We start from the raw sequence: 25,438 nt of genomic DNA, 5'->3' as shown, positions 1-25,438 counted from the left end.
GGCTGCCAAGTGGGCCAGACAACATGCAACAAACTGGTTGTTAAACCAAACTCCTACAATTTTGTGGTCACAAGAGCATTGAGTTGGGTGGCCTCTGCCCAGCCCTTAAATAGCTCTGGGGTCAGTTCTGTGTGCCCTGATTCTGCCAGGCGAGACGGGGCGTGAAAATGTGGCTTTAGCCCAGGCCTGGTGTCCGCAGCTTCCTTCCCCATCCCAGAAATGGAGGTTGGCCCCTGGCTCGATTTCATTCCCCAAATTGACAGGATGACACTGGCTCCCTGAGAATGTAGACCAACTGCAGGGGCAGGAGAGGGAAGCGAGCCAAACAGGTTCAAGGGAAATCCGGGGCACTGCTCTCTGGACTCACCTATGTGGCAGTTGTACATCCAGATGTGGTGACCATCATAACGGGTCCGGCACTTCATGATATTGTTGCTGTAGTCTGACTCAGCCACTTCGTAGTTAGGGTTAATGATGATCTGGGGAGAGGGAGGAGGAAATCAAGTCAAGGAATGTATTGGATGTGAGAGCGAGCCGGGTGGCCTTGGGTAAGTCTCTTCCCCTCTCTGGGCAATATCCATCCTCTAGTCCCTCCCAGATTCCAGGCCCAGTGGTCTAAGGCCTCTGGGACCTCTGTCCGTCATGTTCTGGGTGGCATGGGTTTGAACATACTGATTTTCCCCAAAGATCCCTGGGCCTCTGAGCCCTTACAATATAATTTTAAAGACTAGAAGAAGCCTTAGCATCCTGGGAATCTTTTGGAGAGATTGCACAAGGGTGGTTGAACTCTGGCTCTGGGATTAGAGACTCTCTCTCCAAATCCTGACCCTGTTACTCATTGTAAGTCGCAGGTGCAAGCCATCGCGTCTCTCTTGAGTATCAGTTTCTTCATGAGGCCTCTGAGGCCGCTTCTGGCATACTAATCCTCAGATCCTAAGAAGAGGTGTGCACTTCTCATGTTTCCCCTGAAGTCTCCCTGGATCATAGCCGGGAAGAACCTCAGAAGTGTAGTTCAAGCTCTTCATTTTACTGCTGGGGGTGCAGTGGATAGAGCTCTGGGCCAGAAATTAGGAAGTCCTGAGTTCAAGTCTAGCCTCAGATAACATGTCTTCCTATATGTGACTTAACTTTCATCTGCCTCAGTTTCTTCATAAGCAAAATGGGGATGACACCTCCCAGGATGGTTTGGAGATCATATGAGAAATCATGACCATATGCAAAATTCAAAATGCCATCTAAGTACTGGTGACTGAAGCAGACTATTTTTCACTTTTTATTTTCCTTCTTTTTTTGTTGAGTCTTATATAAAATGACTAATATGGAAATGTTTTGCATGATTGCACATTTAAGACCTGTATCAGATTGCTGCTGTCTCAGGGGGTGAGGAGGGGAGGAAGGGAGAGAGGGACAGAATTGGAAACTCATAACTTCAAAAAAAAACAAATGTTAATAATTATTTCAACAAATAATTGGGGAAAAATGAAATATTTTTGAAAATTATTAAAACATGAAAAAACAAGTCTGGGGAGTTGAGCTGCTTGTACAAGGTCACACAGCATCATAGAGCAAGAATAAGAAGCATCTTCAGAGACCATGCAGGCTGATTTCCTCAATTTACAGATAAGGAAACTGAGACTCAGGTCAGTGATTTGTCCAAGGTCACTTAGGCAAGTGGCAATGGCAAGATATGAACCAAGGTCCTCCTATACTCTACTGAATTCTGGTTCTCCTGATTATTAGCAATCTAATCAGTTTGTTCATTTATTGAATGAAGGGTTTGGGAGAGGTATCCTCCACCATCTGACTTAAAATCCTGCACATCATTCTGGATTGAGTCATTGGAACTGTGTCCCAAGAGCCATTGTGTATCAACTTTGTACCAGTGATCGGGCCCAAAGAGGTCAAAGAGAAGACCCTAACGTTCAAAGATATTTAGAATAGTTGTCTTTTGTGAAGGGGACTTCTGTCATCACTGGGAATAGATGAACAAGTTAAGGGTAATTCAATACTCTTGTACAGAAGGGATTGGTTTCAGAGAAACCTGGGAAGACTTGCATGAACTGATGTAGCTTGAAGTGAGAAGAAGAAGAAAAATAATTTCTACAACATCAACATTGTAAGAAAAAAGACTTAAGAACTATTCTGATCAATGTAATGGCCAATTCAGATTCCAGAGGACTGATGAGAAAGCATGAATTCCATCTCAGGGACTGGATTGAGATAGGAATTTTTAGACACGGTCAAGTAAGGAGTTGATATTGCTTGACTCTAAGTATTTGTTAGAAAGGTTTTGCTTTTGCTTTTCCCTTTTTGTTCAGTTAGGGTTGTGGAGGGAAAGGTTAGAAAACAGTACATGATATCTAATAAGGAAATATATTTTGCATGATTTCACATGAATAGTTGAAATCTCTAGGTCAGGGTGAGAAGGAGGGAGAGAATTTGGATCTCAAAATTTTAAAAAATGAAAGTTAAAATGTTTTTTACAAGTAATTGGGCAATATTTAATGAAGTAAAATTAAAAAATTTGTTAAAATCAAATTAAATTTAAAAATAATTTCATGAGTCAAACTATTTTCTTGAGTGGGCATCATGCCATGATGATGCTTGTTCTTCATTTCTCTTAGGTTTCTAGGGTTTTTTTTTTTGGCAAGGCAATGGGGTTAAGTGGCTTGCCCAAGGCCACACAGCTAGGTAATTATTAAGTGTCTGAGACCAGATTTGAACCCAGGTACTCCTGACTCCAAGGCCAGTGCTTTATCCACTATGCCACCTAGCTGCCCTGTCCTTCATTTTTCAAAGAAGACCATGACATCAGGGAAGTGAGGCCATGACATGCATGTGAATTAGATTTGAATAAGGGGGTTGCTCTGCTAAGTCACCAGTCTCACTTTCTCTTTCAGAGTCATCTGTGGCCAGATATGAAAAGCCAGACTGGAGATAGTCCTGGATGTGAGGCAATCAGGGTGAAGTGACTTGCCCAAAGTCACACAGCTAGTAAGCGTCTAAGGCCAGATTTGAACTCAGGTCCTCCTGACTTCAGGGCTGGCACTCTACCCATTGTGCCAACTAGTTGACCCTAAATGAAACTAAAGGCTCATAAAATATCGACTAATTTGATTAGGAAATAAAGAGTTCCAAATTACCAGTATCAAAAGTGAAACAGTTGAATTCACAACCGATACAGTTTTTTTTGGATTCTTTTTTGCAGGGCAGTGGGGTTAAGTAGCTTGCCCAAGGCCACAAAGCTAGGTCACTATTAAATGTCTGAGGCCAGATTTGAACTCAGGGTCTCCTGACTCCAGGACCAGTGCTCTATCCACTGTGCCATCTAGCTGTCCCACCAATACAGTTTTTTTAATTCTTATGAATTGTATTATCCAATTATATGTGAATAAAACTAACAATCTTGATAAAATGAATGACTATAAAATATAACCCAAAATGCCTAAGTAAGACCACTAGAAAGTACATGCTCCTTTAATATCTTTCAGAGAACATACAAGGTATTTAAATCTTTGTGAATGAGTGAATTGGGTGGGGACTGGCCTCATTGGCCTCAGAGATTCTCTGAATGAAGTGGGTAGGACAGGTCCTCTAACAAGGAAGGGGAAGCCAGGAAAGGCCACTGGACTGGGGGTCTGCCAATCATCTCTGCTCTAGAAAATGGACGGAGAACTATGGAGACTGCAGATATTAGGGGCTAGTAGAGTGGAGGGCTACAGGTTGGAAACAGGACTTTTTGCTGGACATTGGAGAGGCCCAAGAAGGCACAGCTCAGCTTTTGTGGGTCTTTCCCCTCTGCCAGATCACCACTGACTTCCATTGAATGTATCTTGTACACACACACACATTTATCTGCCTCATTAGACTGTGAGCTCCTTGCTAGGACTGCTTGGCCTTCCTTTGCATCACTCAGCTTAATACAGAGCCTGAGATATTTCATAGTCGGGGCTTAATAAATGCCCATTGATTGTCAAGGCCACAAGCCACCGGCCATTCTGGAATGGTTGACCGTTGTTCTTGGTTCAAGGGGAGGGCCAACATGATATCTTTTTGTTAGAGACAAGTTTCAGTGTGTCCCATTGTGTCTGATCAGACCAATACAACCCCACAGGGTGGGCCCAAATAGTCCAGGAACATTTGGGGTGGGTTCCCTAAATTGGTGCATCTCACATTTCTTTGGAGCTACTTCCATTGTGCCTTACTCATAGAGCGCAGCACCTTCTCTGACAAGGGCATGCTATGCTGGGTTGTCCTGTGCCAAGGTCTCCCAAACTGAACAATCAACACCAGAGTTCTTAAGGAAGAACTTGAGAGTGTCTGCATCACTTCTTCTGGCCACCATGTGAACACCTGCATTGTCTGAGTTCTCTATAAAATAGTCTTTCAGGCAAATGTGCATTTGGCATTGGAACAATGTGGCCAGACCATCTATGATCCCAAGTATGTAAGGTGGGATTCAAAACCTGGGCTTCCTGACTCCAAGTCTATGGTTTTATCTACTTAGCCAAATAGGTGGGAAGGGCCCACGCCTCAAGCAAACTCTGCTATTGCTAAGCATAGTTCCCTCTCTTTCCCTTCCTCCCCCTTCCTTCCTTCTTTTTTTCTTTCCTTCATCTTTTTCTCCTTTCCTTTTTCTTTCTCCCTTTTCTCTTTTTCTTTCCCTTTCTCCCTTTTCTTTCTCTTTACCCCTCTCTCTTTCCCCTTTCTTTTTTCTCCCTTTTTTGTTTTTTCTTTTTCAATCTTCTATTTTTCTTTCCTTCTTTCTTTTTTCTTATTTCTTTCTTTCTCCCTTTCTATTTCTTTCTTTCTTTTTCCTTTCTTTTTTCTCATTTCTCCCACTTTCCCCTTTTTTCTCTTTCTCTCCCTTCTTTCTTTCCTTCCTTCTTCCTTTCAATGTTTTCCTTCCTTTCTTCATCCCTCCCTCTCTTTTTCTCTCGCCACCCTGGTTTTTCTCTTAGTTCTCCAAAAGTCTCTTCTTGAAAGTAACTGTTGAACTGAAGACTTGTCCACCTCTCCATTAGAACAGAAGGGAGTCAAAGAGGGTTCCAGGGGCCAGGCAAAGTGTGTGACAGATGCTCCCAGAAAATGGAAAAGTTAGAGAGAGAGAGAGAGAGAGAGAGAGAGAGAGAGAGAGAGAGAGAGACAGAGAGAGGCAGAGAGAGACAGACAGAAACACATACACTGAGACAGAGACACACACAGAGACACACACAGAGACAGAGACAGACACACACACACACACACACACACAGAGAGAGAGAGAGAGAGAGAGAGAGAGAGAGAGAGAGAGAGAGAGAGAGAGATATCCCCCCGCCCCAAGGGCAGGGAAATGATGGTAACTTATAAAAAAATGATGATGACAATGAGGAGTAATGTGATATAATGGCTATAGAATGTTGACTTTGGAGTCCTTAAAAGTCCTGGATTCAAGCCCCACCTCTTACACATGTTGGCTGTGTGACCCTGGGCTAGTCACCTGACCGCCGTGTCCTGGCAGCTTTTTTTAGCCCCCAAAGTTGCAGATGAGTCGGTTTTTGATGTTCCCTGAGCAGAAGGAGCTTTTTCATCAGGAAACTTCTTAATCATTTCTTAAGTAGTGAACATGTGCAGACCCTGGCTAACCCCCAGGGGTAGGAAGGGTGGCAAAAACAGGGTCCTTGCCTTCAAAGAGCTCATAGTGATGAGCGAGTTCTCCAGAGCAAAAACAACTCTAATAATAGCAACAATAGTAGTGATGACAATGAGCATGACGCCGCTATTAAGGGCTGCATCTGTGATCTCATTGTCACAAGGAATTCCCGAATGAGAAAGTTCCCTGACGGTTCATTTAGTATTATTGCTCCTGTTGCTATCATTGGCAGCGTAGCAGACGCGCCAGACACATTCAAAGCTGAGCCCTGTTGACAAAAAAAGGATCCCCTCACGCCAACGCCACTGGCACCAGTTCAGCTCCCAGCTGGTCGAGGAGGAGCTGTCCGTCCCAAGCTGGGCTACCTGCAACCTCTTCTATTCCCCGGCTGACTGGGACCCTCCCAGTCCTGAGGACAGACCCTGGTGCTCAGCATAGAAGTGGGCTGACCAGAGGCCAAGCCTGCCCATGGCCAGCACTAGAGCCTTCCAAGGCCCTCGGCCTGGAACAAAGGGACCTTCTGCCAGTCTCTGTCTGCCCGGCCTTCACAATGTCCTCACCAAGTGGGCATCAGACCCCCTGGTCCCTCTGGACTTGGGCCACTCCCAGGGAGGAGGAGATGAGTCTCTTCACTTATGAATGCCCCACTTTCCTTCTCCGGTTTTTCCACCATCACCCCCCCCCCCCACCTTGTTCCTTTGGAACACCACAGCAGTTTACCCTGGAAATATCCCACACAAACCTGCCCACTGGAGTCACTTCGGAATACTAATTCATAAACTGGCACCTCATTGGCTCTAGTTAAACACACACACTAAAGGGGAAATGTCTGGGAGACGTTTGCAGGAATGGCTACAATGAGGCCCTTTCTCCCTTGTCCTGCTTGGCTCCCACCTTCTCAGGTGATATGGAAGAAAGAATGCGAGACAGGAAGTTAGCAGTCTCGATTCTAATCCCTGTTCTGCCTCATGCAGCCGTGACACCCCCTCATAAATCTATGTGCCTTGGTTTCTTCTTCAGTAAAAAGGAGAGATAATTCAACATTTCTATAAAACTTTAAAGTATATTTAATTCCTTTAAAAAATCATTTATTTATTTACCTAATTCTTTTTTTAAAAAATTATTTATTTATTTATGGCAATGGGGTTAACTGACTTGTCCAGGGTCACACAACTAGGCAATTATTAAGTGTCTGAGGTCAAATTTGAACTCAGGTCCTCCTGACTCCAGTGCTGGTGCACCACCTAACTGCCCTCTCATTCTTTATAAATCTTTTCTCATTTGATCTTCACAGCAATTTTGAGATGCTGTTATTATTCCCATTTTATAGATGAGGAAATTGAGGCAGGGAGAAGGCAAATGACTTGCTCAGATTTTTACAGTTAGTGAGAGGCAAAAAAACAGGATTTGAACTCTGAAGTTCTGGGTTGAAATTCAAATTCTGGTACCTATATGCATCAATAGAATAAGGGATAAATCCTTGATGTGTGATTTTATTATTATAGAGCATTCCCATGTGAGGAAGCTCTTCTACCAGGGCAGTTTGACAACTTCTCTATACATACATACACACACACACACACACAACATACAAATACACACACCACACCTCCCCTTCCCCCACTGTAAAGACCTCTGAAAGACTTGGGAATGCTTCACTGCCCATGGCCAATCCCAGATCTAGGATGAAACCTCTCCCCATCTCTGAGAGAAAGGGGATGGACTCAGGAGCACAACGAGACATCCAATTCTGGACATGGCCAGTGCAGGCCTTTGTTCTGCTCAGTTCTGCTTATTCGTTACAGAAGTTCTATGGGTCCTTTTTTTTTTCAATGGGGAGAGATAGGTGGGAGGGAAAGAAAATGGATTTTTGTTCTTTAGAAAAATTAAAGAAAAATCAAGTGAAATGCCTATGTATGATGACATTGCACTATAGGTGTGTGTGTGTGTGTGTGTGTGTGTGTGTGTGTGTATGGGTGGATGGACACACATCCCTTGATGATGACTTGCTAAATATAAACACGTCACCTCGGATGCTTGATGGGCTCTTCCCTCTCTCAGACTGCGGTTCTGGCTGGGCCTGAGCAGAGGGGCCAAGCTGGTTCATTCCTTGTGGTCACTTCTCCAAAGGTACTGAGATCTACTGGCAGGGCGGGGGGAAGGATGGGCTCTGGGCTGAATGAATTCCTTGGGATGGTCTCAGGGCTGGATTGCACATTCTTGGTTACCCACTATGCCACCTGGCTGGGCAAGGGGAGGGGCACACGAAGAGGAGACTCAGACAGACACGTCTACAGAACATAGAGCATAGACTGCCTGCCCAGTGGGGATGAACCTCTCGGGGTAACTCCCAGCAGCCAGTCCGGGCTGGACCAGCTGCCCTTGCCTAGTCTCGCCTCCCCTCCTGAGCCCTTCCTTTTTTGTGGGGGTCAGCCTCCAGACTTCTCATAATCACCCAGAGATGAAGCGTTAGGATGAACCTTGGTGTCTATCACGACCAGGCCCACCTGTTAGCTTAACTGGATAGACCTCCAATGAGGTGTGACCACTGCCTCCTCCAGTCTCTCCTTTGACCTAACTGGGACAGCCAGGTGGTACAGGGGATAGAGCATTGGGCCTGGAGTCAGGAAGCTCAAATCTAACCTGTGAGACCCTGGACAAGTCACTTCACCATTTGCCTCAGTTTCCTCATCTGTAAAATGAACTGGAAAAAGAAATGATAAACCACTCCAGTGTCTTGGCCAGGACAACCTCCAATGGGGACATGGAGAGTTGGACATGACTGAACCACCACAGCAGGTACTTCACCTTAGGATTATATTTGTCCGTGGCCACAATTTATCCTCGCAAATGGATTACAGACTCCTGGAGGAATTGTTTTTTTTCCTCTTTGGATCATAAGATCAGATGAGAAAAGTCAAAGTGGAGAAATGCCCTTGAAAAGAGGTGAGAGGGCAGCCCCAAAGAGAGGAGAATGGGATCAGGACATGTTTAAGAAAACAAATAAAAGTGCAACATGACAGAGACAGTGTCCAGTTATGATTTTCAGTCATTTTGTGTCTATTTGAGTCTGACACCAGAGGAGAATGGACAGGAGGACCTGGGTTCAAGTCTCACCTCGGGCACATATTGGATTGGGTGTCCCTGGCTAAGTCCCTTAATGGGCCTCTAAGTTCTCTAAGACTATGGATTGCTGAGAAGGTCCCGACCTGCATTAGCAGAAGAGAACCAAATGTATCAATGAAATCATGGGACTAGTCCCTAGTCCTCTCCTAATTTCATCAGGGCCTCAGGCCCACTTCTTGGGTGACTTCACTCAGGAGGAGGCATCGAGGGTTAGAGCTGAGGCCAGAATCTCTGGTGTCCTAGGCTACTCCTGGAAGATGGAGAGAGGGAGCTAGTGGGAGCTGCCTGGAGGATTGGGTCGGGCAGGGGGCGGGGAGGCTGCCCAGCTCCCAGTGCCAGGGGACATCGGGGCAGGCCGGTGCAAGAGGGAAATGCTGAGGTCCCAATACAGCTGCTTTTCTGGATTGGGAGAGGGAGCGGGGGTTCTCCCAAAGCAGTACCTGGAACAGATAGTCCCCAGGGGCCACATCGCTGATGTCGATCCACTGGCAGTCAATGTCGTGACGGTAGATGTCCCAGCAGCCCAGAGTGATGCCCTGCTCGCCAAAGTTGGCACACTCATAATTCTTCTGGATTTCTAGAGAAAGAGGAGAGATCTAAGGGACTGCTCTTGGTAACTCAGGATTTAGATGCAGTTAGCCCAGAAAGGCTGTGCCACAGCACCCCAACTCTATGGCAGTGGGGGTCACTGGCTGACTCTTCAAATGCTGTCTGCCTCCATTCCCTCTCCCTCCCTCCCTTTCTCTGTCTCTGTTTCTCTGTCTCTGTCTCTCTCTGTCCCTCTCTCCTCTCTTTCTCCCTCTCTCTGTGTCTGTCTGTCTGTCTGTCTCTCTCTCTCTCTGTCTCTCTCTCTGTCTCACCCACAAGCTTAACGAGCTGGAATCTCATCCTTTCCAAAACGAATACTGTCAGTGATCTGGTATAAACAAAGGAGCCTCAATCAGCCTCTTGGAACTTCCTGTTCTGTGTTCTTAGTAGTTTTTCCAGGCCCAGCTTTCCAAGGGTTTGCTCCCACAGTTGGGGCCACCCTGGCCTCAGGTCCTCTCTTCAGCCTTGGGCCACATCTGTGGGCCCCTACATACCCGAGGCTCTCTTTTCTCTTTAACTTATCTATCACTGTTTACTTCTGTTACAGCATAATGTCTTGCTTCTCAAATTAGACGGAAAGCTCCTGAGAGCCAGGACCTTGTCCCCCAGGGCCTTGAAGAAGGCTCTCTACATTCACTGAGGCACAGATTGAACACGTGAGGCCCAGGATCCTGGGTTGGGAGGGATGTTGCTGATCATTCTGGGTCTCATCCCCGAGGAGTGACCTTCTAGCCTGGGCTTAAAGACCCCCAGGGAGTGAATGGGAACCCCCTCCCTCCTGCTACAGACCATTCCCCTTAAGGTTAGTTTTCATTGAAAGATTTCCCCAACATCCAGACCAAATTGGCCTTTCTAGAACTCTAGAACACCATGGGCAGTGCATTCTTCTTCCACATATATTCATTCTTTGGGGATGTCACAGAAGAGGTTTCTCAGTTTCTCAGGTACAGCTTAGATTAAGTGACCACTGAACCCCCTTCCCAATTTGAACAGTCTGTGAACCTCCATCCAATGAAGACAAAAGAGGGAGTGAGTGGGGGGGGATGCTTTTCCTATGCCTGTGGTTAAGGTAGCCAGGTCTGCCCCTTCTGGGAACTTACCCATTGCCCGACCCCACTGCCCTCACCCAATGGCGAAAGGGAACTCACCTCCTTCACATTCGGTGTCTTCCAGACAGAAGCTGGCTTTGTGACCTTCGGCCACCTTGGTGCCATTGAGGTTCAGCAGGTCATAGTGGGTAAAAACTTCCATGCTGTGGTAGTGCCTAGGGGAGAGGAGTAGACAATCAGCCCCCCTGACAGTGGCTTCCCATCATAGATCCAGAGCAGAAGGGACCTGAGAGGCCATCGAGTCCAAGCCCCTCATTTTTCATGTGGTGAAACTGAGGCCCAGGGTTGCATGGCCAGGAAGTGTCTGAGTCAGGATTCGAATCCAGGTCTTCCTGATTTTCATGTCAAGTGACTCTATGCTGATCTTCAAGCATCGATTGGAACAGCCTCTTGTCAGGGAGGCTTGTCCTGTCGTGGGTCAGACTAGCCAGCCTCTGAGGGCTCTCTGTGATTCTAAGCTGAGGACTGGGCTCTGAGCTCGAGTGCCAGTGCTACTTGTCTTTCACTAGCGGTGTGACCCCAGAGAAGTCATTTGACTTCTCTTACTATTTGTTTTTTCTCACCTGTAAAATGGGTTTAATATTCCCTTAACCAATGTGGCTCTCCCAGTGCTTTATGGGGATTTGCACAGATAAAGTCTGTAAGGGTCTCTAGAAACTTGAAAGCTCAGAATGATCACAACTGATGAGGAGTTGTGCCATTTTTTCTAAGACCTTGTAAGAAGGGAAATCCCTTGCAGAACTATCCCTGGCATGCTTCCCTTACTGGCTGGGCAGGTTTGACAGGGCTCAGATGTTTCGCTCTGCTACCACAGGTCCTGAATTTGATCCTTCCAGTCCAGATCTCTGGCTGGGGTGCTTGGCATGGGGAGGGCAGGCATCTCCACCCCACTGGTGACCTCAAAGTCAAAGAGGAAACATAATCTGCTTGCCCTGCCCTGACAAAGGCTTGAGTTTCACTTGATCGTGCACTATGGATTATATAATTGTATATGCTTTTTTGGGGGAGACCATTATAAATGTTCAGGTTATTTTGGAGACAAAACGTTTTGTTGGTATTCAATCATTTCAGCCATGTCCAACTCTCATGATCCCATTCAGAGTTTTTTTTTGGTAGAAATTCTGGAATGGTTGGTCATTCCCTTTTCCGGTTCATTTTGCTGAGGCAAACAGGGTCAAGTGACTCAGCTAAGGTCACACATTAAGTGTTGAAGCAAGATTTAAATTCACAAAGTGGAGTCTTCCAGACTCCAAGCCCAACATTTTATTTTTTTGGTTTATTTTTTGCATGATAATGAGGTTAAGTGACACACCCAAGGTCACACAGCTAAGCAAGCATTAAGTGTCTGAGGTCAGATTTGAACTCACGTCCTCCTGACTCCAGGGCCACCTAGCTGCCCAAGATTAAAGAATACATAGTCTTCAAAGCCTGACTTTAACAAGCCCTGTCCTGTTTTCAGGCTTCTGCCCCAAGGAAGCAGTCAAGGGCCATTTTGAATTTTCTTTTATTTTATAGGTCCCTGAGGCCAAAGAATTCATTTCTAAGTAACCGGTCTACTGGTGATGAGCCTCTCCATGTTTAGCTAGACTTGTCCACAAAAAGCAGACTTGGTGTGCTGCTGGGCCCATTCTCAAAGCTTTTCTGGCAGGACAGAACCTGCCAGGACTTGTGCCCACTGGCACAGCCTTGGAGAAGCTAGGTCCTCAAGATGCGCCATGTCTCAGCAGAACAGGATTTGGCTATATGGCCAACAGTCTGAAAAATTAAAGATGAGCTTCAAAGAATTTCAGATGCAAGTCAGATGGAAAAGCCCCAGAAAAAGTGTTGCTCACTTGGAAGGCAGAAAGGTGCCCACTGCCCCCTTAAGAGGCCAAGAGAAAGGAAGCAAGGCCTCCAGCATACTTGGTGAGCTTCCTGTGGCAACCTTACAGAAAGAACGTGAACCAGGGGGCAGGAGGTGCAATGGATAGAGCACTGGCCCTGGAGTCAGGAGGACCTGAGTTCAAATCCTGCCTCAGATGCTTAATAATTGCCTAGCTGTGTGACCTTGGGTAAGTCATTTAACCCCATTGCCTTAAATAAATAAAATTTAAAAAGAAAAAAGAAAATGAACCAGAAAATAGGCCACATTATGACTCACAGGAAGGAACATCCATGTTGATGGAATCACAGATTCCCCTGAGTGGTTGCATATAGAGACAGAACTCCATGGTCCATTGCTCCCAGAGGACTTCTTTTTAACATCATTATTCTTTCCCAGTGATTCTAAGTGACTCCAGTACCCTATGCTTTCAGAAGGATTGGCATTCTTCAGGTCCCAAAGGGCAATGGGAAGACAAATGGCAGGTGTCGTGTCATCGATGAGGATTTGGAGTATAATGTGTGGGAAAAGTGCTGAGTGTATAATTAATGCACTAGGTTCCACTCTCAGTTCCTCTCATTATTATCTGGAAAGTAATTTAACCTTGCTGGGACTTTATTAGCTTCCTTGCAAAATGAGGAAATTGGGCTGAAGCTGGAGTTACAATATCTAAGTTTGAAAACTGACTCTGACTCTCACTAGCTAGATGACCTTGAGAGGCCTGTCTTCTTATTTATGAAATGATGGGGGGGGGGGGGGTTTCAGGTCATCCCATCCTCAGAATTTGTGACAAAAATCATGCAGGATGGGAACGTGAAGTAGGCTCGTTGTATATCAAGAATGTGATTAGTTCAAATAGCCTTGTTCAAGTCTTGACCTCTAAGCTTCTTCACACCTCAGTTTCCCCATCTGTAAAATGAAAGAGTTTGACTGGATAATCTCTGAAGTCTGTGGAAAAACCCATCGTCTCTTCTTGATCAGTGTATTGAACTCTGAGGGCAGGTAAGGGTAGGGGTGGGTGGGGAAAGTTGTGCCTTTTCTTTCTACATTTTTAGTATTAAACAACTGCCGAGATCCTAATTTTGACTTCCTCCTGGGTCAGCCTGTTTCTGTGGAAGACATCCTTGAGTGGTGAATGCACTAAGAATATTCATTTTGTGGAAACCACAGGAGAGGCTTGAAAGGTGTCTATTTTAACTTCTCCCTGAAGCAGACCAAGACCTTAGGTCTGACTCAGTGCCTAAAAAATGTCTGCCTCATTCAGAGATGGGCTTATGTTCCCATGTTTACCAGCTGGGAGGACCAGAGAGAAATCCGTTTATATTTCACTGTCTAAACAGAATCCAGTCTAAGCACACAGACAAACAGTCTGGTGAAAGAGAACCTTCCATCTGGAAATATCCCTCCTTTCCCACCCTGGGCGCCTGCCTTTTCTGGATTGCTCTTTTCCTCTCCTTCCCCAAGACTGTGAAAGGAGACAGATGCCTATGAAATCTTAGGGCAGTTTACTGAGCCATTTACTGAGGGACAGGGAAAAAACCCTAACTTTGCTGCTAGATGCAGAAGGAGCTGCCCCTTGAAGGAACAAGGTTCTTGATCACTGGAGATGTTCAGGCAAAATCTGGGTGACTCCTTGCTGGGGACTTTGTAGATGCCAACCCAGTACTGCCTAGATGGTCTACTCCAAGGTTCCTTCCAATCCAAAGATCTCACGGATCCAGAGACAGTGTGGCTACGAATTTGCTGCCAAATGACATTCTGTGAAATGTCCATTCATGGCTGCTTGAGAAGTCCTATAGATGTAACTTTACCTTCTTGGACAAGGCAGCTAATTGGACAAGGGGCAGGAGCCAGAATTAACCAATAGAACCCAAAATAGACATCCGTATATCTTATCAACAATAGAAACAAATGATGATTTGCTCACTTCTTGAACAGTGAATGCACTGAGAATAGTTATTTTGTGGAAACCATAGGAGCAGAGGTTTCAAAAGTATCTACTTTAGCTTTTCCCTGGAACAGACTAAGACAGACCTTGCTCTTGAAAAGTTTCCTTTTTAATACTAGAAGGACCAGGTGAATGAACTGATGCATTTTTTAAAATTTGAAATAAATATTTTCTTTCCCTTATAGATAAATAATCACTGCATCAGTTGACACAATTGGTCTTTCAATGTTTTCTTAAGTAGAGCATGTCTGATCTAATGGGAGAAGACAGCACAGAAAGGAGAGCAGAGGAGGGTGAGCCCAAAGGGCATCATACTTTCTAAAATGCTGTAGAGAGATCTAGTTCTGGGCAAGAAATCTCAGCCATTGGGACCCAGGGCTCAGGGGCAGAGTTGAAAGGACTCAATTCTTTGTCACAGAGATTTTGTGGGTCTCAACATTATGATACCATTTTAACTTTTTCAAATCATATGATTCTAACTTTAATCACTATATCAATGCAACTTATGGGGACCCTTATTTTCTTCACCCTTCACATGATCATAGGATTAGAGCTTTACATTTGAACGCTCTGACCCCTCAAAGATCTGTAATTTGTTTGGTGAGGACATTCCTGTCTCTACTCCAGACCATAGCCCCTCTATAACTTAGCAGATGGTCTCTTGGATCTACAGCCAAAAATTATTTTCTAGAAAAATCCCCTTCAATTTTTTTTTCCTAGAAAAAGGGATGGGATGGATGACCGGGTGCTGACTTAATTGGGATGGCTTTTGCTGTCCACCCCACCCAAATGGCTGACCAAAACACCCACCTGCTCACTTAGAAACTTCAAAGAAACTAGAACATATGGAAAAGAGAGGATGAAAGCTTTGGGGCTAGAGATCAGAAGAAATTTTTCGATGACATCTCCATGAGCTTATTCTTAGAAGAGGGAGCGTTCCTTGTGGGTGTAAATATATGTCCCATATAGTCTCCTCCTACCAAGTAATCTCTGGGTGTGCTTCCATATGGATGGCATAGATGATAATTATATTCTACTTATGCATGCAGGGGCAGATTCAGCATTATAACATCTGTGGGTTTGTCTCTGGCAATCCATATGGTTTTTAAAAAGGAAATCCACTAGACACCAATGTCTTCATGGTACTAATATCATTCACCTGGTGAATTCACCGTAATCATTTATTGAATGTCTACTCTAGGCCGAGTACCATGCTAAGCAATGGAGGGAGTACAAAGGTAAAAAGGAAATAGCCTCTCTCCTTAGGCAGCCTATCTTCTCTGTTGGGCACTGTCCTAGTCATGGAGTCAAAAGAGACAAAAATGAAGTTTTCATTCTACTGGCAGTGGTGGGGGGGATAGTAAGATAAATAAATTCAGAATTCACACAACATAATTTTAAAGAGTTTTTGAGTAAGAATGGAAGTGGAAGGATGAAACAGAAACTCATGTCAGAAGTGCCACTTGAAGAAAATGAGCGATTCTTGGTAGGGAGAAGTGAGCAAAATTCTCCTTCCAATGATATCCTGCCCCTTCTCCCATTAGCTTGACTTCCAAAATGGAAGGATTGTTCCATGCAGGAAAAATCACAGCCCTCTAACATCACAGTTGGTACAACGGATCCTATCCCTAGGGATAGTCAAACAGGAGAGGACAACACAGGGCAAGAAGATGGAGCAGCTGTGGGTTCAGGAGGGTTACACAAAGGACTGCACCATCCCCAGAGATTCCAATATCCAGCCCCCTTCCAAACTGATAAAATCACACCAACAATTTAAAAAGTTTCTATTTCACATTTCTCAAGGTCTTTATGTCTGCAAAGTGCTTTCTTCAAAACAGACCCTTTGAGGCCAGAATTCACTCCATTGAAAGTGAAGCTCAGAAAAAAAGGATTTGAGAAAGCGGTAAACTGGAAAGAACCATGGTTCTGGGTCAGAGTCTGAGTTTGCCCCAGTACTTATGGGGCCTAAATGGTCATGGGTATAAACTGAAGGGTGTAGAATAGATCCTCTGAGGGGACCTTGCTACACCTCTTCCCTGGTATGTTTGAAACCCAGTGTTCTCCGGAGATAACCAAGCACTGTGTCCATCAGGAAGAGATGGGCAGAGATGGAGAGTCTTAAAGTTGTTTTCAACATTGAGAGCCTAAGTGATTGAACCGGGGCACACAACCAGTTTGAGACTGGCGTAGGACTTGAACTCAGATCAGTGTGACTCAGAGGCTAGTCCTCTGACTCTCCTTCCTAGTAGTTGTATAATCTTGGTCAAGTCATAGCCTCTGTCCTTCTGCTTCTCCAGACGCAGAATGATAATAATGGCACCGCCCTCCCAAAGTTGTTATCGAGAGAATCCAATGAGATAATATTAGTGAAAATGACAGTGCACAGCACTAGTAAGCAGGTGTTGACTATCAACAGCACCATTGTGCTGGTGGTTGTCATTATCACTATGTTATCATCATCGTATATAATGATGATAATAATGACCATAACTGTTATATCATTATTATAAAGCAATATTTTTACAACTATTTTATCATTATATATAGATTATGCCTACGATTTCAATATTATTTAACATACAACTGTCATATCTATCATAATAATCAAAACTTTGATATCATTGTAATCATTATACATAACCATAATTGCTCTTATTATAGCTATTATATCTGATTTATAATTGTTGTTTCCGTTGTTATTAAGACATGTCCAGATAGAATGAGAGGAGAAATGATTCTGGACAAGAGCTTAGGAAGCCCCTGCGAGGAATCCTGCACAGTGCACAGTCTCTACCCTTGGTGGCCTCTCCCAGGCTGGAACCCCAGCTGGGTGACCAGCAGACACTTGCCTGTGGCAGTCGTGCCAAATCCAAGCGTGGCGGCCATTTTTGGGACGGAAGTCCGACTGGCCGTTGTTGTGGATCTGGGAGGAGAATCTCAGTAGCCGGCGGTAGCCTGTGGTGGGTGAGGTCTGGGCAGCAGAAGATGCTAGGCAATTCTCCTCCATGGCGCATTGCAGCATGAACATGGGTCGGTCTTCCAGATAGGTCGTCTGCTGGACGATCTCGGCATTGAGGACTAGGTCAGGGGCAGCTGCCAGGTGCCAGGAAGACAGCGAGGGTAACCCCAGGGTGTGAGGAGAAAAGCAAAGGATGAAACACAATTAAAGCCAACCAACAGAAACGTTTAATTTCCTTGGGTCGGTCTTCAGGGTCAACCCCTCTTCATTCCAGTGCCTTTCCTCTCTTAATTATCTCCTATTCATCTTGAATAAGGTTGGTTTGTACCTGGACTGCATATTGTCTCTCTTGTGAAATTGTAAGCTCCTTGAGGGCAGGAATTGTCTTTTGTCTCCTTGGTACCCCCCAGCCTTTAGCATTAATAGATGCTCCCTGGATGGCTAACTATTAGGTTGGGAACTCCAGAAGCCTCAGTTGTAAGGAGTGGACAGAGCAGGAATCCCGAAGGCAGAAGAGACCTGGATTCCATCCTTACTAGCAGGGAGACGGCAGCCTAGAAAATTCACCTTTCTGAACCTCAGTTTCCTCATCTATAAAATGGGGATAATAATAGCTGAGAGCCCTCCCTGCCTCTGGACTATGGGGCTCTCATGAGCTAAGGCATGCCAAGGGCTCTGTAAGCATTAGAGGTTAAGCACCAGCTACTGTTAGTGTGTTGAGGGCAGACCTTTTGTCCAATCTGAACTTTGAATTCCTCCCCAGCATCCACATCCCAGCACCTGGCAGAGGACTAGGCTAGGGGGTGCCTGTGTCTGCATCCAGTAGGTTCTGTCTGCTTGTCTGTCTATCATCCATGTGTCTGACTGTTCTATCTCTTCTCTTATCTACCTATTCTATTTTTTTCCTCTTTATCTGTGTATCTATCATTGATTGATTAAATTTGATTCAGGTTATATATATATATATATATATATATATAATTCAAATTATATTACAATCTTAAATTTAATACAAAGTCATCTGAATAATGCACTATATTATGTGATATAGTGGTAGCTAGGTGAAACAGTGACTAGAGCAATAGGCCTGGAGTCAAGAAGACCTGAGTTCAAATTCAACCTTAGACACTAGCCATGTGATGCTGGGTAAGTCACTTAATACTGTTTCCTCATCTATAAAATGATCTGGAGAAGTAAATGGTTAAACCACTCCAGTATCTTTGCAAAGCAAACCTCCAATGGGGTCACAGAAAATCAGATAGAACTGAAAGATGACTAAATAACAACATCATTAACCAAGGAGCTCTATAGAATTTGGCATCAAACCTAGATCTTCTGCTACAAAATCCAGGCAATTACTATTGAACTGCCCTGCCTTTTAAACCCTTCCCTGTTTGCTGTTCTTGGCTTATTTACAAAGCATTTCCACATGTGGTCTCCTTTGATTTTTCTGTAAGGGGACTGTGACATATATATCACATAATATAATCTAAATTATATGTGTGAACATACACATATCTCAGATTATATATAGTATTTGAGTTTAATTGAAACTAAGTCGAATATATCATATTTCTGATTTCAGAGCAGGGATAGTGGTGAGAATCACCAGGTCATGTCGCTGTCCTTGGGTTGTGGTTTTTTTTTTTTTTTTTTTAATACTAGAGATACGACATAGCGGGCAGAGCTACAGAGTCAAAGGAAAGACTTGGGTTCCAAGTTCTGCCTTTGACAGACTCTGACTGTGATGCTGGACAAGTTTCTTAACTGTTCTGTATCCCAGCCTCTTCCTAAGATTCCAAGCTCTTGATCTTATATCTCAGATCTGCTCTTTTATATTTTTTTAAAATTAAGACAATGGGGTTAAGTGACTTGCCCAAGGTCACACAGCTAGGTCATTATGAAGTGTCTGAGGTCATATTTGAACTCAGGTCCACCAGGGCTGGTGCTCTATTCACCACAACACCTAGCTGCCCCTAGATCTGTTCTTAAAGAATCACCTCTCCCTTCTCCCCCAATCATGGAATTTAATGTAGCAGAGAGAGTGGTAGTTCAGGTGATGGGAGACCTGGGTTCAAAATCTACCACTGCCACTTCCCCGTGGCATCTTCCTCACAGGGTTTAGGAATAAAGTCTGTAACAAAAGAATACCATATAAAGCTCCCTGACGTGGTGTTGATGGTGATGGTGGTAACTGTGGTTGTGATGGTGGTGGTGATAATAGTGAGGTGGTGGCAATGATGCAGCTGATGATGATGATGAAGAAAAGGGAGAAGAGGAAGATGCTAGGGGTGGGTCAGCCACCAGGAATCAGTTGATTCACCTGGTAATGCCTTAATGACCAGTGAGCAGTCCAGTGGCGATTCCTTTCTTTTGACTAGGGTTGGGAATGGAGGTCATAGGATCACAGGATTTAGAACTGAGAGGCTCCTTCGAGATGATCTAACCCAACTTTCTCATTTTTTATGAAAGAAGAAACTGAGTCCCAGAGAGGAAAAAGCATCCTAAGGGAACACCGGTATTGCGAGAGGTAAGATTTAAACCAGGTCCCCAGTTCAACTCCAGGGTCCTTTCCACTGTGTCCTGATGCCTCTCATATTTTTCCTGACTGCATGGCCATTTAATTCAATCCAGCAAGACTTTACTATGTGTATTAGGTGCGAGGAATGCAAAAACGAAAGGGAGATGGTTCCTGTCGTCTAGGAGCTTCTACTCTACTAGGAGAAAGAACCCCTGCTGAGAAGTCCCCTCCTCCCCACTGGCTTTGGCTCCCCTGCAGGGTGGGAAGGGACAGGCACCAGGAGCCACTCACTTTCTGAGCAGGCGACACCAGCAGCATGATGCTCGCCTTGAGGGCATGCCACGTTCTCTCCATGGTGACGACAGTGTGACAGCGCCATCTCTGTTCCGGAGCACTTGACCCCACTCATGACCACGGTGTTGGCACTGATGTCCCCTTGCCAGTACCAGGTCTCCTAGGCCAAGGAAGAATGACAGAATGATGAACTGACCCACTCTTGCCCTACAGCCTGACCTGTCCTTGCTCACTGCCCTCTTGTGTCAGCTTCTCAGCAGCCAAGTGATGGAGGGCAGAAAATAGCACCAGTCCAATTCAACCCATGCCAACTATGCGGTGGGCACTGTATGTTAGGAATGGAGATTACCAAGACAAGAGAGAAATGATGTTGGCTTCAATAAATTTACATGTTGTGTGGTACAGAGGAAGGAACCCTGGCTTTGGGGTCATGGGATCCAGGTTCAAATTCCACCTCTGAAAGTTACTTACTTGTGTAGCCTTGGACAAATCACCTGACTTCCCTAGGTCTCAGTTTCCTCCACTGTAAAATGAGGGGGCTGAACTACAGGGCTTCTCAGGTCCCTTCCAAAATGAGGAGAGAGAGATGGATGAATCATGAATGAAAATGGCACAAGACCTTGGTTCAAGTTTTACCTTGGACCTTCTCTGACTGTGTGACCCAGACAAAAACTCTCTAACATTAATAGTCTCAGGGCAGGTGTCAGTTTGTATTGGCAGAGGGAGTTTTCTCCCTGAGAGTTTTCCGTTTGAATGATGTCCTTGGTTCTCCCCAAGAAGGAAAGAAGAACAAATGAGAAGGGAAGGGGGCACTAATAGCCAAGGCCATCAGGGAAGGTTTCTTGGAGGAAGAGGCACCTCAGTTGAGTTTTGGAGAAAACTGGGCATTCTAGAGGTGAGAGTGAGTAGGGAGAACCTTCCACCTACCAGGGAAAACCTGGGCATAAGGTAGAAAGTAGATGGTCCCATTTGGGAAAGACAAGGAGACCAGGGTGGTTGGAATGGGGAATTCACTGAAGATGATGATGCTGTGGCAATAAGCCTGAAAGGTGGACTGGAGACAGTTGGAAAGGCCCTTATTGCCAAACTGAAGAGACTGGTTTTATTCTGTTGGTACAAGGAAAATAATAAAGGTTTCAGAGCAAGGGAGTATTGATCAGGCTCAGGGGAGGGCGAGTGACTTTGTGTAAGCTGGGCCTCCAGTGTGCTAAAATAGGAGCCTAGAACATTTGGCCTCAGTTCTGGGTCTTTCCACATTATTGTGGAAATATTGGAAATAAGGCTGTCATCATCATTATCATTAATAAAAATACTAATAGCTAATATTTATATGGCACCTGCCTGGTGCTATATCATTAATGATAGGTAGGAGTTATTATTTTTACAGTTTTACAGATGAGTAAACTGAGGCAGGTAAGGCCCAGGATCATACAGTTCGTCAAATGTTTAAGGTTGGATTTGAACTCAGATCTTCCTGTCTCCAGGTCTGGCATGCTATCTACTTCACCATGAAGCTTCCCTAGCTTCTGCCTTATTAACTGCTACAAGTGGCAGTCAATGACAATGACAATTCATCTCAATTCAACAACTATTTATTACACACTTGAGATAGGCAAGCCGTGTGATGGGCAGCATTGTGTGGTGGTGAGAGAGCCCTGTTGGACTTAGAATGACCCACTGCCATACATACTGGCTGCATCCCTTCCCAGCAGCCCAGGAAACTTTCTAATGTCCTCAGCTGCAGGAAGGGTGGTGATGTGCTCTGCCAGAGCATACGTCCTCATAACAGTGAACCACAGGTTCAGTCCCCCTTCTCCTATCCCTTATCTCATCTAGAATCAGAAGGAACCTCAGAGGTTGATTAGCCCAACTCCCTCTGGTAACAAAGGAACAAAATGACTCTCAGAGAGGGCCACTGGTCCAGAGACACATAACTAGTGAAAGACAGCTTGCAATTTATGGTTGTTCCTGATGTCTGGTTTTCCCTTGAGGCTGGACATGAGCAGTGACCCCCAGCCCACTGGCCCCATCAGATGGGCACTGGTTCATCCATCTCTCTTCATATTGCCATGATATATCATTAGGATCATGGAATCAAAGAATCTAGAGTTGGAAGGGACTTCAGAAGCCCTGTAGTCCAGCCCCTTCATTTTACAGTGGAGGAAACTGAGTCCTAGGGAAGTCAGGTGACTTGTCCAAGGCTACATGGGTAAGTAAGCACCAGAGGTGGTATTGAACCTGGGTCCTGTGCTCACTGCAGGAAGTGAGCACATTCTCCCCTGGAAGCTCATGAATAGGAAGTCTTCCTTCTTCTTGGCAATGGGCGAAATGGATAGGAGGCAAAGATGGCACCGGTGAGGCAAGAATAGATGTCTTGTCATCCCCATTCAAGGTAACTGTGGATTTACTTTTCTTCTTTTTTAATGTTCTCTTCTCCATTAGAACAAGAGCTTCTTTCTTTTTTTTTTTAGGTTTTTGCAAGGCAGTGGGGTTAAGTGACTTGCCCAAGACCACACAGCTAGGTCATTATTAAGTGTCTGAGGCTGGATTTGAACTCGGGTCCTCCTGACTCCAGGGCCAGTACTCTATTCACTGCACCACCTAGCTGCCCCAAGAACAAGAGCTTCTTGATATCAGGATTATTTTTATTTTATGTCCCCCTTATCTGGCACAAATAGGTGCCTAATAAATGCTTGCTATTAATAGTGAGGAGCTCCCATTTGCTTATCACCATAAGTGGAGACTCATTCATCTGCCCGAGTTCAAATGTGAACTCAGATACTAGCTATGTGACCCTGGAGAAGTCACTTTTTGCCTCATTTTCCCCCATTTGTAAAATGAGCTGTAGAAGGAAATGGCAAATTACTCCCCTATCTTTAATGAAGAGTTCCGACAGAACTAAAAACGACCAGGTGACACCAACAATAAGAATCACAAGGTAGCTGTCCCCACATAACCTGATGCATAGTCAGGGCCTCTATCGTTACGCCCATTTTTTAGGTTCAAGGGCTTGCCATATCCTCCTCCCTTTCCCCCTGGACATTGATTCCTAGGCTGAGGATCTTTCCCAACTCCACTCTCAGCATCACCAGAGTGGGATGGGGCCCTGCCAGCTTTGTGTCGCTCATAGTCCATAGCAAAATGCCACTGTGTCCTTGGAAGCAAGGGTGCACCTCGGCCTGGCTCAGGTGACCTCAGCCTTCCAAGATAGGGTGTCTGGCCCCTGGACAGGGGCTGGGCCTCCATGACTGGCTGTTTTTTCGTTGCTCTGACAACAGCTCCTGCTCTCCCCCGCATCCCTCCTGCTGGGACCATCTGTAAACAGCATTAACCGAGATGCCACGTTGCATCTGGAACAGCTGTGGCTAGCAGCCTGGGAGCTGGCCGGCCTCAGCACCGCACCCCTGCAGCAGGGGAATAGGGAGCCAGAGAGGTAGGAGGGCCAAGGACACCCTCCCACTGTTCCCACCCTCTGCTCAGCACCAACCTCCTCACCCAGCTTGGCCTCTGCAAAATCATCCAACCCAGAGCCCCTCCTCCTGATCCTGGGGCAAGAACAAGGCCGGGGTTTATCTCAATCACATGCTCTGTTTACTCCATTCCCAGGAAAAGCTGGGGGTGGGGGAGGTACCTGGGAATCCAGAGCTCGGAAAAGTTTATCATATTGGGATGTGTCCTAGACTGTTTCTTGTTTACCCAAGGAGCCTAGGAGCATAGTCATGGGGCTGGAGCTGTAGAGGTGGAAGGGACTTCAGGCTAATCTACAGATGGAGAAACTGAGGTCCAGAGAGGTCCAACAGGCAAGAAGTGACAGAACTGAGATTCAAACTCAGGTGCACTGGCTCCAAGCTTGTCTGCCAGGAAAAGAGCTGAACCTTGAACCAACCAGAAGCTTTGAGCAGAATTTAGACAGATGGGGAGGTATGGGACTCCAGAGGAAGGGTGGGTTCCTACCTGGAAGGCGTTACTGGCAAAGCCAAGGCCCAGCTGGCGGCAGACCACCATGGCCTCCACGATGCCCCAGTTCTCCCCACACACGGTCCCCCACTTCAGTGTCCTGTTTTGCTCCACCAGCACCTCTACCCGGCCCTCGTAAGGGTTGCGGCCTCCACTCAGACGCAGCTGTGGAGAAAAGGAAGATGCTCAGTGGAGAAGGGGGTAGGAAAGGTGGGTCTGGAGGACACGGATGAGGGAGAGGAGGGGTCCCACATGTCTCAAGAGCCTCCCCCAGGGCTTTCCACTCTCCTCCCCAAGCTTTCCCATCAGTCCTATCCAAACATAGTTTGACATAATCTAAACCCATCATATGTCTGAGACTTGGGCAGGGAACGGGGCATGGCAGCAACATATGAACAATGTTGGGGGGGGGGTTCTACTAAGGCAGGCCTTCTCCCCTCCCCAGGAGATCTAGGACCTTCTCAAAGAGATCCTTGTCCTTCTCTTCCTCTCAAATAATGAAGTTTTTGAGTTAATAAGCAAGATTGCAGAATTTAGACCTGGAATCCCTTCATTTTATACAAGAAAAAAAACCAAGGTCCAGAGAGGTTGTAACTTGTCCTAGGTCACACAGGTAATAGCAGTGGTAACCAATGCACACATACATACCTATGGAGATATAACAGATGCGGACACAAATGTAACACGTAGACACACACATGTGTATAGATTTTAAAATGATCCCCAAAGTCTTAGGCTATTAAAAAACAAAACAAAACTTTAAACTTTTAAGACTTTTGGGACACTCTGGATACATGCATGCATATAAATGTCTGTATGCATGTATATCCCTTTAACCTTTAAAAAGTGTTTTACAAGTATTGTTTCATTTGATTCTCCTAGCAATACGAGGGAGAGGAACTGAACCTCTTATTTCATTGGTGAAAGGGACTCCCAGATGAGGAAAGTCCCTCGATTGGTGCAGGTCAGCACCCTCATTGCAACTTCAGTCTTAGTGAGTAGCTTAGAGTGACTTTTAAGGTCACCCAGCTGGGATGTATTAGAGCCAGAACTTGAGACCAGGGCTTCCTGACTCAGAGGTCAGCTCTTTACTAAGCTTCCTGCTTCCCAGTATCGTAATGAGGAGCATTTATGAAGCACATTAATATCTCATTTGAGCCTCACAACATTATCACCCCCATATTATAGATGACCAAACTGAGACTGAGAGAAGTTAATGTATTTATCTAGGGCAGGCTTGAACAAGGAGGTATTTTTTCTTTTTGTTGTTGTTTTGATCTGGCACCGGGCTCTCACCCACTTAGGGGACTCCTAATGAGAAACCCTGGTCACCCACATAACTAGCATGCGCCAGAGGCAAGACATGAAGCTAGATCTTCCTGATTTCAAGGCTGGCCCCTTTCTCCACTACTCTACATTGCTGGTAATCCCATATTACAGATA

At 45.4% G+C, this 25,438-nt stretch overlaps 1 protein-coding gene across 1 annotated transcript in view; it reads right to left on the bottom strand.

The window, feature by feature from the left end:
* The window catches only part of LOXL2 (lysyl oxidase like 2), a 141,731-nt gene that overhangs the window by 1,940 nt on the left and 114,353 nt on the right, over positions 1–25,438 (bottom strand). Inside the window, exons 8-13 of the mRNA XM_074195360.1 lie at positions 23,993–24,160; positions 20,036–20,198; positions 17,114–17,357; positions 10,495–10,610; positions 9,199–9,335; positions 368–479 (exon numbers count right to left, since the gene is read on the bottom strand). Of these exons, the coding sequence (XP_074051461.1) occupies positions 368–479; positions 9,199–9,335; positions 10,495–10,610; positions 17,114–17,357; positions 20,036–20,198; positions 23,993–24,160 (940 nt within the window). The remainder of the gene's footprint in view (positions 1–367; positions 480–9,198; positions 9,336–10,494; positions 10,611–17,113; positions 17,358–20,035; positions 20,199–23,992; positions 24,161–25,438) is intronic.

Source organism: Macrotis lagotis, chromosome 1 (assembly GCF_037893015.1).
Source record: "Macrotis lagotis isolate mMagLag1 chromosome 1, bilby.v1.9.chrom.fasta, whole genome shotgun sequence".
NCBI classification, from domain to species: Eukaryota; Metazoa; Chordata; class Mammalia; order Peramelemorphia; family Peramelidae; genus Macrotis; species Macrotis lagotis.
Note: the sequence above shows the minus strand (reverse complement) of the source record. Positions and strands in the feature narration are given on the sequence as shown.